The sequence below is a fragment of the Lipotes vexillifer genome, unplaced genomic scaffold (assembly GCF_000442215.2).
Source record: "Lipotes vexillifer unplaced genomic scaffold, Lipotes_vexillifer_v1.1 scaffold1699, whole genome shotgun sequence".
In the NCBI taxonomy this organism is placed as follows: domain Eukaryota; kingdom Metazoa; phylum Chordata; class Mammalia; order Artiodactyla; family Lipotidae; genus Lipotes; species Lipotes vexillifer.
This window is the reverse complement of record NW_006796961.1, coordinates 1,302,402-1,317,191: the sequence shown is the minus strand read 5'-3', so window position 1 is coordinate 1,317,191 and position 14,790 is coordinate 1,302,402. Positions and strand designations below refer to the sequence as shown.

At 57.5% G+C, this 14,790-nt stretch overlaps 1 protein-coding gene across 1 annotated transcript in view; it reads right to left on the bottom strand.

Annotated features, from left to right (window-relative positions):
• Window positions 1–453: 453 nt before the first annotated feature.
• CACNA1A (calcium voltage-gated channel subunit alpha1 A) overlaps window positions 454–14,790 on the bottom strand; it is a 242,007-nt gene continuing 227,670 nt past the window's right edge. The window contains exons 41-48 of the mRNA XM_007469118.1: window positions 5,908–6,015; window positions 5,672–5,772; window positions 4,433–4,542; window positions 4,192–4,330; window positions 3,918–4,031; window positions 2,539–2,574; window positions 1,144–1,330; window positions 454–809 (exon numbers count right to left, since the gene is read on the bottom strand). Of these exons, the coding sequence (XP_007469180.1) occupies window positions 454–809; window positions 1,144–1,330; window positions 2,539–2,574; window positions 3,918–4,031; window positions 4,192–4,330; window positions 4,433–4,542; window positions 5,672–5,772; window positions 5,908–6,015 (1,151 nt within the window). The remainder of the gene's footprint in view (window positions 810–1,143; window positions 1,331–2,538; window positions 2,575–3,917; window positions 4,032–4,191; window positions 4,331–4,432; window positions 4,543–5,671; window positions 5,773–5,907; window positions 6,016–14,790) is intronic.

Sequence of the window (14,790 nt, the reverse complement as noted above, 5' to 3'; positions counted from 1 at the left end):
GGGGGGGGGGGGGGGGGGGGAGTGGGAGAGACAAGGAGGGAGGGGGAAGTCGAAAACCAACACAACAAAGTGAAAAGAGAAATGAGAAATGGAGTTTTGTAAGTTTGGGGTTTAAAATAGCAGAAGTTTAAAAAATTACTCACAGGCGTCCAGAGGACGGAAATCATAATCGAAACAACAACAGAAAAAAAAACGGAAGCCGGGTTAAAGGAAAGCAAACGGCAGCGGGGCAGCCGGCGTGGTCATGAGTTGTAAAGACGACGCTGGCCAGAAACTCAAAACGTGATCCACAACCAAAGAGGAAGCAGCTGCGGGCAGGGAGCGGGTGGCAGGCGGGCAGGGAGGCTGGGGGTGCAGAGTGGGGAGCCAGAGTGGCAGGGGGCAGTGTTCAACCCTGCCCGAGCCCAACCCCCTGGCTTGGGGAGCCCACTCCATGGTGGACAGGGTCAGAGGTCACAGCAGCAGTGGGGACCCTGCCCAGAGTGGCTGTGGGGTGTAGGCCCCCTCCTCTCCCGGGTCCCAGGGGCTCGGCTCAGGGGTACCTCCTGCCACACCCACCTGCCGGTGTGCCATGTGCTCTCGGCCCTCACTGGGTGAGCGGGACCAGCGCTGGTCCCGGGCCCGGGTCCGGCCGTGGTCAGGCCGCTCCTGGGCGTAGCGCTCCTTGTCTGGGGGCGGGGGGTGGTGGTGGTGGTGGTGGTGATGGTGCTGCCGATGCTTCCGGTCCTTGGGCCGGCCCCGCTCCTGGTCTCGTTCCTTTGATGGCAGGTCCCCAGACTGGGTGGTCATGCTCAGGTCTGTCCCCAAGCCTGGGCCAGACGGGGTCAGACAGATAGACAGATGGCTTTGAGGGAGAGGTGGCATGGTCTGTGCACGTGGGAAGCTACCAAGGGGGTCTGTGGGCTCTAGAGAGGGGCACCTTCCCCTGGACCACCCTGGACCAAGGATGGCCTGGTGGGTGTTGGGAGGGGGCTCGGTCCCCGGGTTCTGAGCAGCAGCTGTCACAGCTTGGTCCCTTTGGTCTTGTCCAGGCCCTTCTGTCTTTTCTCCTTAGGTGTCTACCCCACTCTGCCTTCTGTCCTATCTCCCCTCCTCTGTCCCCTTATACAGCGTCCGGTCCCTGGGCCCTGCAGGGCGACCCACCTGTGTCCACATCCGTGTAGCGGCCCAAGGAGCGCTCGGAGGCGCGGTGGCTGCGGTCTCTGCGCCGCTGGTGGTGCCGCTGGTTCTCTTCGGGTGGCACCCTCTCCAGGGAGTAGTCGTCCAGGCGCCGGGCCTTGGGGCCCAGCACGGAGGCCGAGCGCTTCATGGGGCTGGTGTCTGAGATGGTCTGGGGGGGACAGGCCAGCAGACCGGGGTCAGCGGCTGGCACCAAGCTGTCCCGGTCTGTCCTGCCCCATCAGCCATCAGTGACTGCGGTGTGACCGTCCAGGGGCGGGGTTGGGGTGGGGGGCGGCCATGGGCCTCAGGTCCTGATCAACCAGAGCTCCAGGACTCCTCTGTCACCCCCCAGGCTCATCCTGGGTTCTGGCCAGGAGGCCCCATTCTATCCACCTCCTGCTGGGACAGGCAGGCCGACCGAAGAGCAGAGCTTCGCCCATTCCAAGTGCAAAGCTGGGAGCCCCGGGGCCCTGGGCAGCACGGGGCCGGCACTCGCCCTGCCTGCTCTCCAGGGCGGGTGAGGAGCCTCTGCCTCTCCTCGCTGTCAGGCCTACACGCCCAGGGCCAGGCACCCAGCTCACCGTCCTCCTCGGCCAACTGGGCCTGGACTTCTCTGACCACCTGAGTCTGGCTTCCGTAAGGAGCCCTTGAGGGGCTGCCCTGGCATTTGAGGCCCGGAGGGACCTGCTCTCCTCATTCTTGGCCTGCAGCCTGGGGGCCTGCATGTGCTGCACCCACTGGGTCCAGCTGGGTTCTCTGTGGCTCGGAGAGGAGAGAGGAGGAAGACGGGGCAGACGTTGCCCAGGGCCCGGCCCAGCTAAGGGGGCAGCGGTACTGCCCGAGGAAGGAGTTTTAAGGAACACAGGGCTGCAGGACCAGAGGTTCAGGGGTGGTGTTAGGGGAAAGAGCCCCTGAGAAAGTGGGCCAGGCAGGGCTGCAGGTCAGACTCCTTGGAACGATGGACCCCCTGGCTTGGGGGCTCTGAAGAGAAGGGGGTGGTGGAGGGGGAGGGAGGAGGGGGGCGGGGCAGGGTCACTCCTCCAGGGCACACATGGGGCACGCAGAGAACACAACACATGAGGATGGGGCTCCACAGGGGGGAAGGGGGAGGGGGGGCAGTCTGCAAAGAAAGGGTGGGGTCCGAGGACAGGGAGAGATGACAGGACTCCCACGAGGGGGGGTGGGCGGGAAGAGGGGGCCGGAGCCCAGCTGGGCGGCGGGCGCGGTACATACACTGAGGTTATTCCGGGGGAGGGGGTGCAGTCTGCAAAGAAAGGGTGGGGTCCGAGGACAGGGAGAGATGACAGGACTCCCACGAGGGGGGGTGGGCGGGAAGAGGGGGCCGGAGCCCAGCTGGGCGGCGGGCGCGGTACATACACTGAGGTTATTCCCACGTGGCCGGCCCCTTCTCCTCTGTCACAGCCCCACGGGATGGTGCACACAGGAAAAACAGAAAGAAGGAAATAAATATAAAAGCTGAGAGGGAGAGTGGAGAGGTGGTAGATGGAAGAGATGCCAGGGTCGGGGAGAGGAACCTGAGGGGGGGAAGAAGGGGGAGGGAGTGAGAGGTTAAAGTCCCCGGTGGTGTGTGGGCGACCCCAGGCCCAGCCGGCAGTCCTCCCATGAGCACAGAGGAGACAGACAGGAGACACCACAGACAGATGGCAAAGGCACGAGACCGACAGATGGGACGGCGTGGCTGCAGGCCCCTGGCCCTGAGCTTTGCCTCATGCAATGTGCCCCAGCCTTGGCTCTGCTGACACTCAAAGCTTTGGGGAGGGGTGGCCGTCGGCTGGCTTGTCCCACCCGTCTCCTGGGGCCCAGCAGCTCAGTCCTGGTGGGTGGGTGGGTGGGTGGGGGTGGGGGCCCGTCAGGATGGGGCTGGGTAGCCACATGCAGGCTGAGTGCCTCCCGCCCAAGTTCCCAGCAGTCAGAGGCCAGGCCCCTGGGTGACCCTGGCCCAGCCAGGCACAGCACAGCCTCCCACCCCGTGCAGATGTCACGGCACAGCACACGGGCAGCCCGCCACCGTCAGACATGCCGCCCCGCCTCTCATACTGGGTGGGCAGCCAGCCATGCTTCTGGCTCTGGCCCCTCTGTCCCCGTGGGCCTGGGGCAGTGGGACACCACCGCCGCTCCAACCACCCACCCACCCGAGCCCTGCAGCTGGGTAAAGCAGCCACACACAGGCACACATCAGGCACACACACCTGCTCCTCCCCAGCGGCCCCCACAGAGACCAGACAGAGAGACAAACCCCAGCTGCCCCCAGGCCCACCCCAGACTCCGCTACCAGCTCCTAGGACCTGCCAAGTTCCCCAGAGCGTGCGTGTATATGAGCACACACATCCGAGTATGTGCGAGCGCATGTGCGCGTGTATATGTGTGCGCATGAGTGTATATTCTTGACTGCAGCTCTCACCTGGGCCAGCCACATCACCGCCCATACCCCCTCTGCAACCTCCACATCCTGCTGCCTCAAGTACCCCTAAATGGGGCAGAGACAAACCACTTGGCGGTGGCCACGGTACCCTGCCCCAGGGGAACCTCGCCCCCTCTCAGCCCTCCGTCAACGAGGAGCTAAGAGGACCAGGGCCTCCAGGGGCTCCAGGTGTGGCCTGTAGGGGCAGTGGGGCCTGCACACTGCTGCCGAGGGTGCAGGAGGCCCGCCCAGCCCTGGGTCCCTGGGCTCCATGGGGAAGCAGAGACTCCAGAGGCCAAGTGCAGCCCCCAGCGTGGTGGGTGAAAGCCCTCACCTGGTTCTCGGCGGGGAGGCGGGGCATGGAGGTGGCCCGGGCCTGGCCCTCCATGGGGAGGTGATGCTCACTGTCGGAGTAGCCGTCTCTGCCCATCTCTCGCATCTCCACAGACTGCGGGGCAGATGGCGAGGCCGGGTGAGCCCCAGGGCCTGACACGTGGACCCCGGGGGTGGCCCGGTATGTGCAGAGCTGCAGGTCGGGGGCCCAGACCCCTCCTTCTTGTCCTGCCCGGGCCTGGGAGCCATGGGGGCGTGGGGGGGTATGGAGGCACCTGAGAGTTGGGCTGGCTATTGGGCATGTCCGTGGGGGGTCCTCGCTCCGGGCTCCACGTGCCCGTCTTCTGGAACATCTCCTGGGCCCGCTGGGTCACCCAGGATGGGCTTTCCTTCATGCCGCTTTCGTGAGCCATCCTGTGTGGGACACAGAGACCAGGGTGGTGGTGGGCACTCTGGGGGCTTTCACACCCGACCGGCACCCCCGTTCCCCTGCCTCCTGGCCAGAGGGACACTCACAGGCCTCCTCCTGGGTCCAGCTGGGTGGAGGGGAGGGCATTCTGGCCGGGCGCCCCCTCCTGCGTTGGAGATGGGGGCTCCATGCGCTGGAACATGAGAGGTGTCCGGTTCTGGGGAAGCAGAGAGCAGTGTGTGTGCACAGGGTGGGCGGGGACAGGGGACAGGTGGAGGAGGGTGCCCCAGGCTCAGGATCTGGTCAGGGCTGCAGCGGCGAGGCTATGGAGGGTATGCTTAGCCCACCCCTGGGGTGAAATCTCAGGAGTCATTCTTGACATGCCCCCCCCCACCCCAAAATGCACACACACTCAAGTCTGATCCATCAGCTAGTCCTCAAGACTCTTCCTTCCAAATCCGTCCATAACTGGATCACTTCTTACCACTCCACAGCCCACATCCTGGTCCAGCCTCATCAGTTCCGGCCTGGACCAGTGCAGTTGCCTCCTCTCAGGTCTCCCAGCTCCAGCCCTTACCCCCCATGGCCACTAGAGGGCACCTGTGAACAGCTGCATGAAGTCACTTCCCTCCTCTACTGAGGAGCCCCCATGGCTCCCACAACACTCTGAGCAAAAGTCAAAGGCCCACTAGGCCCTGCATAATCTGTCCTGTCACCTCCCCACCCCTGTCTCCTCCCACTGCCTCTTGCACACTCTGTTCCACCATATCGACTTCCTTGCTGTTCCCTGAACTCAAACTCATGGTCCTGCCTCAGGGCCTTTGCGCTGTCTGTGCCCTCTGCCTGAAACACTCTCCCCCTAGGTATCTGCTTGGCTCCCTCTCCTCTTCCTTCAAGTCTTTCCTCAGATGTCACTTCCTTAGCGAGGCCTCCCCTGACAACCCCTTTCAAATCACATTCCCTCCCCTGCCCCCGATTTTTCCCATGGCACTTAGCATTTTCTGCAATGCTATGTAATTTAATCGTCTGTCATCGTTGGCATCCCCCCAACTGGAAAGTCTGCTCCGCAGGGATTCTGGTCTGCCTTGCTCACAGATGCACCCCCGGAGCTGAGAACCATGCCCGGCACACAGTAGGTGCGCAATAAGTGTTGATGGAGCAGATGAGTTAATCCAGGCTACGTCCCCTTGGCACTGTTCTACTTCTCAGTGACCTGCCTTGCAGCCTGGCCTCATCCCACTGTTCTGGTTGATCCTCACGGTGACAAGGAAGCCACTGTCTCCCAGCCTGGATGTCCCCAGAGCGATGGACATAGCAGGGCAGGGCCATCAGGGCTGGGGCCGTACCTGCTCCTCGCGCATGGCCTGCAGCTTCTTGGCCTTGCTTTGCCGGTAGTACTCCATGATCATCATGGCTGCATAGATCTTCCCCACCGTCAGGTCCGTGGCTGGGGGCACAGGGTGAGCTCACTGTGGGTGGGGGCCCCTGTGTGCACCAGCCCTGCCGTCCCTGGACCTCCTCTTCCCCTCCCCCTCCGTCCTGGTGGGACAGAGCCCGAGGCCAGGCCGAGCCTGGCTCTTACACTTGTGAGGGGTGACCAGCAGGTCCAGCGTCTTCTGGGACAGGTTGGGCCAGATGGCCATCATCTCCTTCCGCAGCTCAGCGTCCATCTGTTGTTTGTCGGCTCCGCCTGTGGGTGGGCACAGAGAGGCATCAGCCGGCCTCTGGGGCAGCCGCAAAGCCAGCGGCTCCTGTTGACCCAGGCTCTGGTGTCCTGGTTCCCAGCGGGTCACCAGTGCCCTACAGGCCTGACCCAGAGGAGTCTAGTCCTCAGCAGGGCCAGGGCCTTCGAAAGACCATGTGGGGGACAGTCCAGCTTCCTGAGGGGCCAACCTGGTTCCCACTTACCAGCTGCGTGACCTGGGTGTTAGTCTACTGTGCTGTGCCTCAGTCTCCCCATCTTCAAAATGGGGATGACGGCATCCGGTCTCACTGCCTCACTGCGTTGTTTGAAGATCAAAATAGTTAATGTACAGCATTAGGACGGTGTCTGCTGCAGGGAGCCTGGGGTAAGCCTCAGGGAGCAGTCCTGATAGAGGACGTTCTCCCTCAACCTCCCGTGAATGTTGACCTTGGACAGAGCCACGCCCTGGTCCCTCACTCTAGCCATGGTGGTCATTAATGTTCTTTGGCAGCAATTCCTGGTCCCTCCTGCCCGAGTGCACGGGAGTGTGGCCCTTCCTGGCCCCTGGGGTTGACCAGGGCCATGGGACGAGTTCTTGCCAATAAGGTGTGAGCAGGGTGAGGCCCCACTATGGGCATTAAATGGCCAGTGCAGGACCCTCCTGAGTTCTCATTCCCTCTGTCACAGCGGCTGGTAATGTTGGGGACAGTGGTTGCCCCCTCAGGCCTGGTCCCTAAGTGACTGATGCACAGAAGCCCCTGCTGGCCCCGGAAGTTCCCACATAATGGAAGTGGGAAGCGAATCTTTGTTGGTTCAGGACCTTGGGGCTGTTTGTTACAGTAGCACATTCTCATCCATTCTAACTGATACACCAGCTTGGCCCTTGCTTCTACTCCTGTTTCACAGCCCCAAACAGGGGCTATTCTAAACATTTACCAGCTGGTAGGAAAGGGACATCGATGACAGAGCTAGAGCAAGGGCCTGAAGGCTCCCTGCTGGACCAAATATTAACCCTGTGGTTGCTGGATTATGGGAGGAGCTCGAGGGGAAGGGCAGGAGCCGGCTGCCAGCCAGTAGAGAACTACTGCAGTGTTTAACAACCATCCACGGGGACCTGTGGCTGAGTAGCTGGACAGACCAGACAGCCTCAACATCCCCCTTTGCCTCCATTCCCTGTCCACCTCTTGTCGCCCAGCATCTGCCGTCTTCGTCCCTCCTTCTCCCACTCCTCCATTTCCCGGGCCCAGCCCGGAGCTCCCTCTGGAACCCCTGCCCAGCTTCTCCTCAGCAGATGTGGGTCAAAGCACAGACATCTGCCAGGCACTCCGTGGAGCTTTCACTCATCTTCCCCCGTGCGACCCTGGAGATGGACGCCTTTGTTTTGAGAAAAATCCTTCAGAAGGGCCTTTTTGCAAGTCAAGCTCAGATCCTGTTCCAGAGTGATGATATGGAGGCGGTGGGGAGCTGAACTGCCTGGACCAGTGTAATCGCTTCTGCCAGGTCGCCTTGCTCCTCCCACAGCCACCAGAGGGCGCCCGGGAACACCTGCATCAATCAGCTGCCTCCTCTGCTCAGAGCCCTTCAAGGCTCTCACCTCACCCAGGGTGATCCCCCGAGTCCACAAGGCCCTGCACGATCCGCCCTCATCTCCTCCTCTTTCCCCCTTGCTCACTCTGTTCCAGCCACACCAACCTCCTCGTTGCTCAGCAAACACGCCAAGCACCGTCCTGCCTCAGGGCCTTTGCATGGGTTGTTTCCTCTGCCAGGATGGTTCTTTCTACAAATATCTCTGTGGTTCCGTCCCTCACCTCCTTCAGGTCCCTGCCCAAACCCTTTATCAAAGAGGTCTTCTAGCTGCCTCCCAACCTAAAACAGCTGCCCCTCCTTCGATGCCTTTTTCCTGCTTTATTTCTCTGGTCTTTATCATCTCATGCTATTGTTCACCACATCACCACTAGGGGGCACGGTCCACGGTCCGGTCTCTCTTTTCGCTGCTGGTGGTTGCAGGGTCTAATGATACAACAAGGGACTGTGGTCACTGGAGCCGACCTGCATGGGTGTAGGGGTGATTGGCGGGCCTGGACACAGGTTGGGAAGTTGTGGGAGATACTTGGGAAAATCATCTGTGTAGCTGGGTTCTCAACATACTTGACACCAACCTATGACAGTTTTTTTTTTTTTTTTTTTTCCTCGAGGGAAGCAGTTGGAATTGATAGCTAAGTCTCTTGTCCACTGTAGCTAAGTGAGGTGCTTGGGGTCTCTGTGGGTCCTTCTCAGAGACATGGGAAGGGAAACAAGAGAACATGACATTCTTGTGAAAAGTCACTTTCTCCTGACAGCTTACATGTTTCCTGTTTCTAGTGAAGAAAAGGAAGATACCTATTGTTATGGACTGAATTGTGTCCCCCCTGCAAATTCATGTTTAAGCCCTAACCCCCAGTGTAACGGCACTTGGAGATGGGGTCTTTAAGGAAGTAACTAAAGTTACATGAGGTCATGAGGGTGGTCCCTAATTCAATAGGACTGGTGTCCTTATAAGAAGAGAGAGATAGACACCAGGGATGCACATGCACAAAGGGAAGGCCATGTGAGGACACAGCAAGAAGGCAGCCATCTGCAAGCTGAGGAGAGAGGCCTCAGGAGAAACCAAACCCGCTGGCACCTGAATCTTGGACATCCAGTCTCCAGAACTGTGAGGAAATAAATTTCTGTTGTTTATGCACTCAGCCTCTGATATTTTGTTATGGTGGCCAGAGCTGATTAAGATACCTGCTCTTGGCATCTGAATTAGGCAAGGTCAAGGTTTCTCACCCTGTCAGCACTGTCGACACTTGAGGCTTCATCATTCTTGGTTGTGGGGTCGTCCTGTGCATTGCAGGGTGTTGAGTAGCACTCACCCCAGTCCTGACAACAAAGCCTGTCCCCAGACATTCCCAGGTGTCCCCTGGTGGATAAAACTGCCTCCAGTTGAGAAACACCTTAGACTCTTCCTGCTTTAATTCACTGGGAAATCTTGCATTCAGGACTGTCGTTCACATTTAAATAAAGGGCAAGTCCTTAGGGGATTTCAAGGTGGCCCTCCCCTGGGGTCATGAGATCTGCTCAAGGCCGCATCTCAGGTTTACTCCTCCTCCAGATACAGAATTGTTAACACCGGGGTTCCCAGGGACAGAGGGCTCCTTGGTACTCAGGCATCAGTCCCCCACAAACCAGTTGTGTCCCAGAGTTTATCGCCCGAAGGGTCCTCCCCTCTCCCACATCACTCTGCACACCTCTGGTGAACGTTCTCTGTTGCAGGGTCTGTTCCCTGCACTCTGAGACATTCAAGCAGCATCCCTGGCCCCTACACACCAGAAACCGTGAGCACCAGCCCTCTCCCAGTTGCGACAACCCAAACTGTCTCCAGACACTGCCAATGTCCTCTGGGGGCAGAATTATGCCTGGCTGAGAACCCCTGACTTAGGGTTTAACCCCTGACCTGAATCCACAACCTCTGACCCTGCTCTTTCTTTTCCATAACATTTCTCGCTTTTGAACACCTTACATATCTACTTATTTATCGTTGCCTGTTTATTTGTTGCCTCTTGCCCCACAGCCCCACAAGGGCCAGAGGTTCATCTGTCTTTCACTGCCACATCCCACGTGCCAAGGACAGAGCCAGGCACACAGCAGGTGCCCAGTGGATGTTCTCATTCAATGTGCTGATAATGCAGGCAGGTCAAAGCCCTTCAGCTCCCACCAGGCCACCCCAGAACCTTCCAGGCCATTGCAGAACCCACCTCCAGACAGAGCCTGGTCTTTGAGGGTATTAAAGGACGAGACAGTGGCCTTTTGGCTGGTCAGCCACGTGGAGTCCTGAAGGAGAGTCCAGGCTGGCCCGGACTCAGGGAATGCTGGACAGCTGTGGAGATTCTGCTACTGGCTGGCTGAGGCCTCGTCTCTTCTCCACACAACCCTCCACTGCTGTCCACAGCTGTTAGCACGCAGGCGGCACAGTGTTTATAAAGCTCTCCCTGCAGGTTCTCAGCAGAAGCCAGAACGTTAGCTTGAGGCTGGGGATTTTTTAAAAAACTTTTATTTTACATTGTAGTATCATTATTATTTTTTTGTCCGTGCCGAGTGGCTTGTGGGATCCCCAACCAGGGATCAAACCCCAGGGCCCTGGCAGTGACAGCGCCAAGTCTTAACCACTGGAGCAACAGAGAATTCCCTGGAGTAGTTGATTAGCAATGTTGTGTTAGTTTCAGATGTACAGCAAAGTGATTCAGTTATACATATACATGTATCCATTCTTTTTCAACTTCTTTTCCCATTTAGGTTATTACAGAATATTGAGCAGAGCTCCCTGTGCTATATTGTTGGTTATCAAATTTTAATATAGCAGTGTGTATATGTCAATGAGGCTGGGGAGTTTGGATTTTGATGTGCTAACTGGGTTTACGTTCGTTCAGGTAGGTGGCTGGCTCTGTCCTCATCACCTTCTGGTTGGGGTGGGGAACAGGAAGGCAGTGGGGGATGAAGGGACACAGTCCAAGCCCCTTGGGGGAGGTTTCAGGGATCCACCAGACACAACGTCTGGAAGAAAAAGAAACATGACGACAGGGGATTTTTTTTTCCCGCAGGCAAGAATGAGATTCTTCTGGGAGGAGAGAACAGGGGGGTGAGTGGGAAGGAGAGGCAGACAGAGGAAGGGCAGACACAGAAGGGACGCAGAGAGATAAGCAGAGGGACCTCCTCTCTTCCTCTCCCAGCTAAGATGGGCCTCACCATTTTTGAAGCATCTGAAGAATCACTGAGGTTACTCCACTCCCCCGTGTTACCCCTGCCTGCTGAAAAGGAGCTCAGTGTGTTTAGAAGCAAATTCAGTGTTGAAAGAAAGTGTGTTGTACTCTCAGCTGGCCTGAGACGTGATTCTGTTGAAATGGCTGTGATTGTCAGCACTGTTAGAACTGTTGTCCCCAAGCTCCCGGTTGAACTTCCCTGACTCCAGAGCTGTGCCCCATGGGACTTTGGGAGGTGACAGGATGGGGAGGGGTCCCTGGCTCACAGATGCTGGGGGCGTGACCCTCTGGGAGCTGAGTAGGGTCTGGGGTATGAGTGACAATGACAGCCAAGTGGCAGACACATCCCCGGAGTCCTTGAAATCCTCACGTGGGGAATCTGGTGAGTGTCCTAAAGGCTGGACTTGCTAAAGTCCCACAGAAGGGGTTCTTTTTTTTAATATATATATTTATTTTATTTTTGGCTGTGTTGGGTCTTCGTTGCTGCGCGCAGGCTTTCTCTAGTTGTGGTGAGCGGGGGCTACTCTTCGTTGTGGTCCGTGGGCCTCTTGTTGCGGTGGCTTCTCTTGTTGCGGAGCATGGGCTCTAGGCGCGCAGGCTTCAGTAGCTGTGGCTAGTGGGCTCTAGAGCACAGGCTCAGTAGTTGTGGCTCACGGGCTTAGTTGCTCCGCGGCATGTGGGATCTTCCCGGACCAGGGCTCGAACCCGTGTCCCCTGCGTTGGCAGGTGGATTCTTAACCACTGCGCCACCAGCGAAGTCCCACAGAAGGGGTTCTGTGCCGTAAGAGACAACTCAGCAGGTCTGGGTTGTCCAAACCCTGCCTATTCCAGAGGAATGACTGGTTCTTGACCAGCTCCTGGAAGATAATGTCTAAGTCCTAGAGTGTCCTGCCTGATAAGAGTGTTTTTGTTTACCTGGGGGCCTTGGGCCAGGCCAGATAGTTTATCCTAGCAATGTGATTTATGGTGGGGGCCTCGAGTCACGTGGTATCAGCGTGACCTGTAGAGGGGCTGGAGGCTGAGCAACTAAGATCAGCCAGGCTTACAACGACCAACTCTCAATAAACACGCTAGACACCAAAGTTCAGGTGGGCTTGGATGGTTGGCAATACTGCATACGTGTTGTCACACATCATGGCTGGGAGAAGTAAGCAGTGTGCATGTGACTCCACTGGAAGGGAGTGGAAGCTCCCTCTTGGTCTCTCCCAGACCCTGCTTCATGTGCCTGTTTCCTTTACAGATTTTAATCTGCATCCTTTTGCTGTCGTAAGCCATAACTGTTAGTAAAACAGTTCTGAGTCCTTCTAGCGAGTCACTGAGCCCAAGGTTTGGGTTATCTTCAGACCCCTGAACACAGATCCCCAGAGGGAAACAGCAGCTGGGATACAAAGGCATTATGTACCAACAGTAGGTGCACTGTTAGACCCATTTTACAGAACTGTGGCAGGCAGAAATCCAAAGTTGCTACTTCTTTCCCAGCAAAATCCTGGTTATTCAATCAAACGCTTGGGACTTCCCTGCTGGCGCAGTGGTTAAGAATCCGCCTGCCAGTGCAGGGGACACTGGTTCGAGCCCTGGTCTGGGAAGATCCCACATGCCACGGAGCAACTAAGCCACAACTACTGAGCCTGCATGCTACGACTACTGAAGCTTGCATGCTCTAGAACCTGCGTGCCAAAACTACTGAGCCCACATGCTGCAACTACTGAAGCCTGTGTGCTGCAACTACTGAGCCCATGTGCTATAACTACTGAAGCCCGTTTACCTAGAGCCCATGCTCTGCCACAGGAGAAGCCGCCACAATGAGAAGCCCACGCACTGCAATGAAGAGTAGCCCCCACTCGCCGCAACTAGAGAAAACCCACAGGCAGCAAAGAAGACCCAACGCAGCCAAAAAAAAAAAAATTAAATCAAATGCTAGTCTAGGGACTGCTATGAAAGGACTCTGCAAATGTAATTAAAGTCCCCAGTCAGCTGACTGTAAGCTGATCTGGGTGGGTCTGACCTAATCAGGTGATCCCTCTAAAAGCAGACCATTTTCATTTTTTTTTTTTTGGCGGTATGCGGGCCTCTCACTGTTGTGGTCTCTCCCGTTGCAGAGCACAGGCTCTGGACGCGCAGGCTCAGTGGCCATGGCTCACAGGCCCAGCCGCTCCACGGCATGTGGGATCTTCCTGGACCGGGGCACAAACCTGTGCCCCCTGCATCGGCAGGCGGACTCTCAACCACTGCGCCACCAGGGAAGCCCCAGACCATTTTCTTGGCAGCAGAAGAAGTTAGAGCGATTTGGAGCACATAAAGAATTAGATACATCCCTGGGAGCTAAGTGCAACCTCTGGCTAAAAGCTAGAAATGAAACAGGGACCTCAGTCCTACAGCCACAAGGAACTGAATTCTGCTAACATCTAAAGGAGCTTTGGAGTAAATTTTTCCTCGGAGCTTCTACGGAAGCTCTAGAGAAGGTGGCCTCGCCACCTTGATTGTGAGGCCCTGAACGGAGAGCCCAGCTGAGTCCACCTGGACTTCTGACCTACATAACTGTGAGCTAATAAGTAGGTGTGTTTTAAGCTGTTAAATTTGTGGTCATTTGTTACATGGCATAGCTAGCTAATACATGCGCTGAGGCTCAGAGAGGGTGAAGTCTTCTGCCAAGGTTTACAGTTGAGGACAGGGAAGGTAGGTGGGCAAGGTGAGTCCGCTTTCCCACGTGATTACAAGAAAGCTGCTGCCCACACTTCTGCTTCCTCACCTCCCCGGGTTGGAACCTCCACCAGCTTCAACCATGCTGATGAGCAAACAGTCTGGGGCAGGCAGTGCCACAGCGCAGACAGAACCTGGGCCCCCGCTGGTCACGTGCACCGAGATGCTTGGCAAGTCTGGACCACTTGCCTCTGACTTGTTGCATGAGAAAGAAACTCACACTGTGTGCCAGACAAGCGGCACTTATGCTGTCCCCCGAGTCTCGGCCTCACTCCTGATTCTTTCTCACTCCATTTGGGGGCACCTCCTGCTCTCTCTACCTTCATCTGTGTGTTTCCGGGCTCTAATAATGTCTGTCCTCAATGTGCCCCGCCCCTTCACTGGGCACTGTCCCACTGGAAGCTGCTGGTCTCCTTCCCCGGATGTCCCCACTCCGAGCAGCTTCCAGCTTTGTCTCCTCCCGCTCTTTTCTCCAGGGCCCTGGAAAGAACATGTGTCCCTAACGTGCAGTCTTCCTTCCTCATAGCCTCCCAGGGGCTTCCGCTGGGTGGAGTCCCGGCCTCTCTCTTCAGCCCCTGATTCCCAACCCTTTTCTGGACGATGGACACAGCCCTCCCCCAGCTCCTCTCCCAACTTCCTTCTCTCTGGTGATCCATGTGCTGTTCTCTCTGCCCAGCTGTCCCATCAGCTGCCAAGTCACATCCACTCTACCGCCAGGACTCAGAAGCCCACTCCAGGCAGGAGGGCCATGAGCCCTCCACCAGAGCTGCCCTGGTCAAAGTGACCAGTGGTGACCTGGCACAAGATCCGCTAGTCACTCTTGGTCCTCATCTTCCTTGGCTGCTGGGCAGCACCTGACACACTGGAGACGCCTTTTAGGAGCCTGACTTGCCTTGGTCTCCGCCCACCTCCCTGGCCACCTTTAATGCTGGGGTGGCCCCAAGCTCAGTCTTCGGGGGTCTGTCGATCCACTCATCCCCTTGGAGAGCTCGTCCAGTCTCCTGGCTTAAAACCTGCCAGCATCTGACGCCTCCTGACTACACCTTCAACCCAGCCAGGAAGACTCATCCCCTCACTTCCTTCAGAACCTTCTCGGGGGGCCTCCACCAGAAGTGTAAGTTGGAGAGCCTCCTGCCTAGCCACCATCTTCATGTGTCACCTCCAACACCAAGCTCCTGCCCTCCCTTTGCCCCAAACCTGCCCCTGACATCTCTTCTGTCTCAGGGCACGGCAGCTCCATCCTTCACGCACCGGGGCTCCAACCCCTGGGGGTGGCCTCGTTGCCTCTTTTCCTCACACC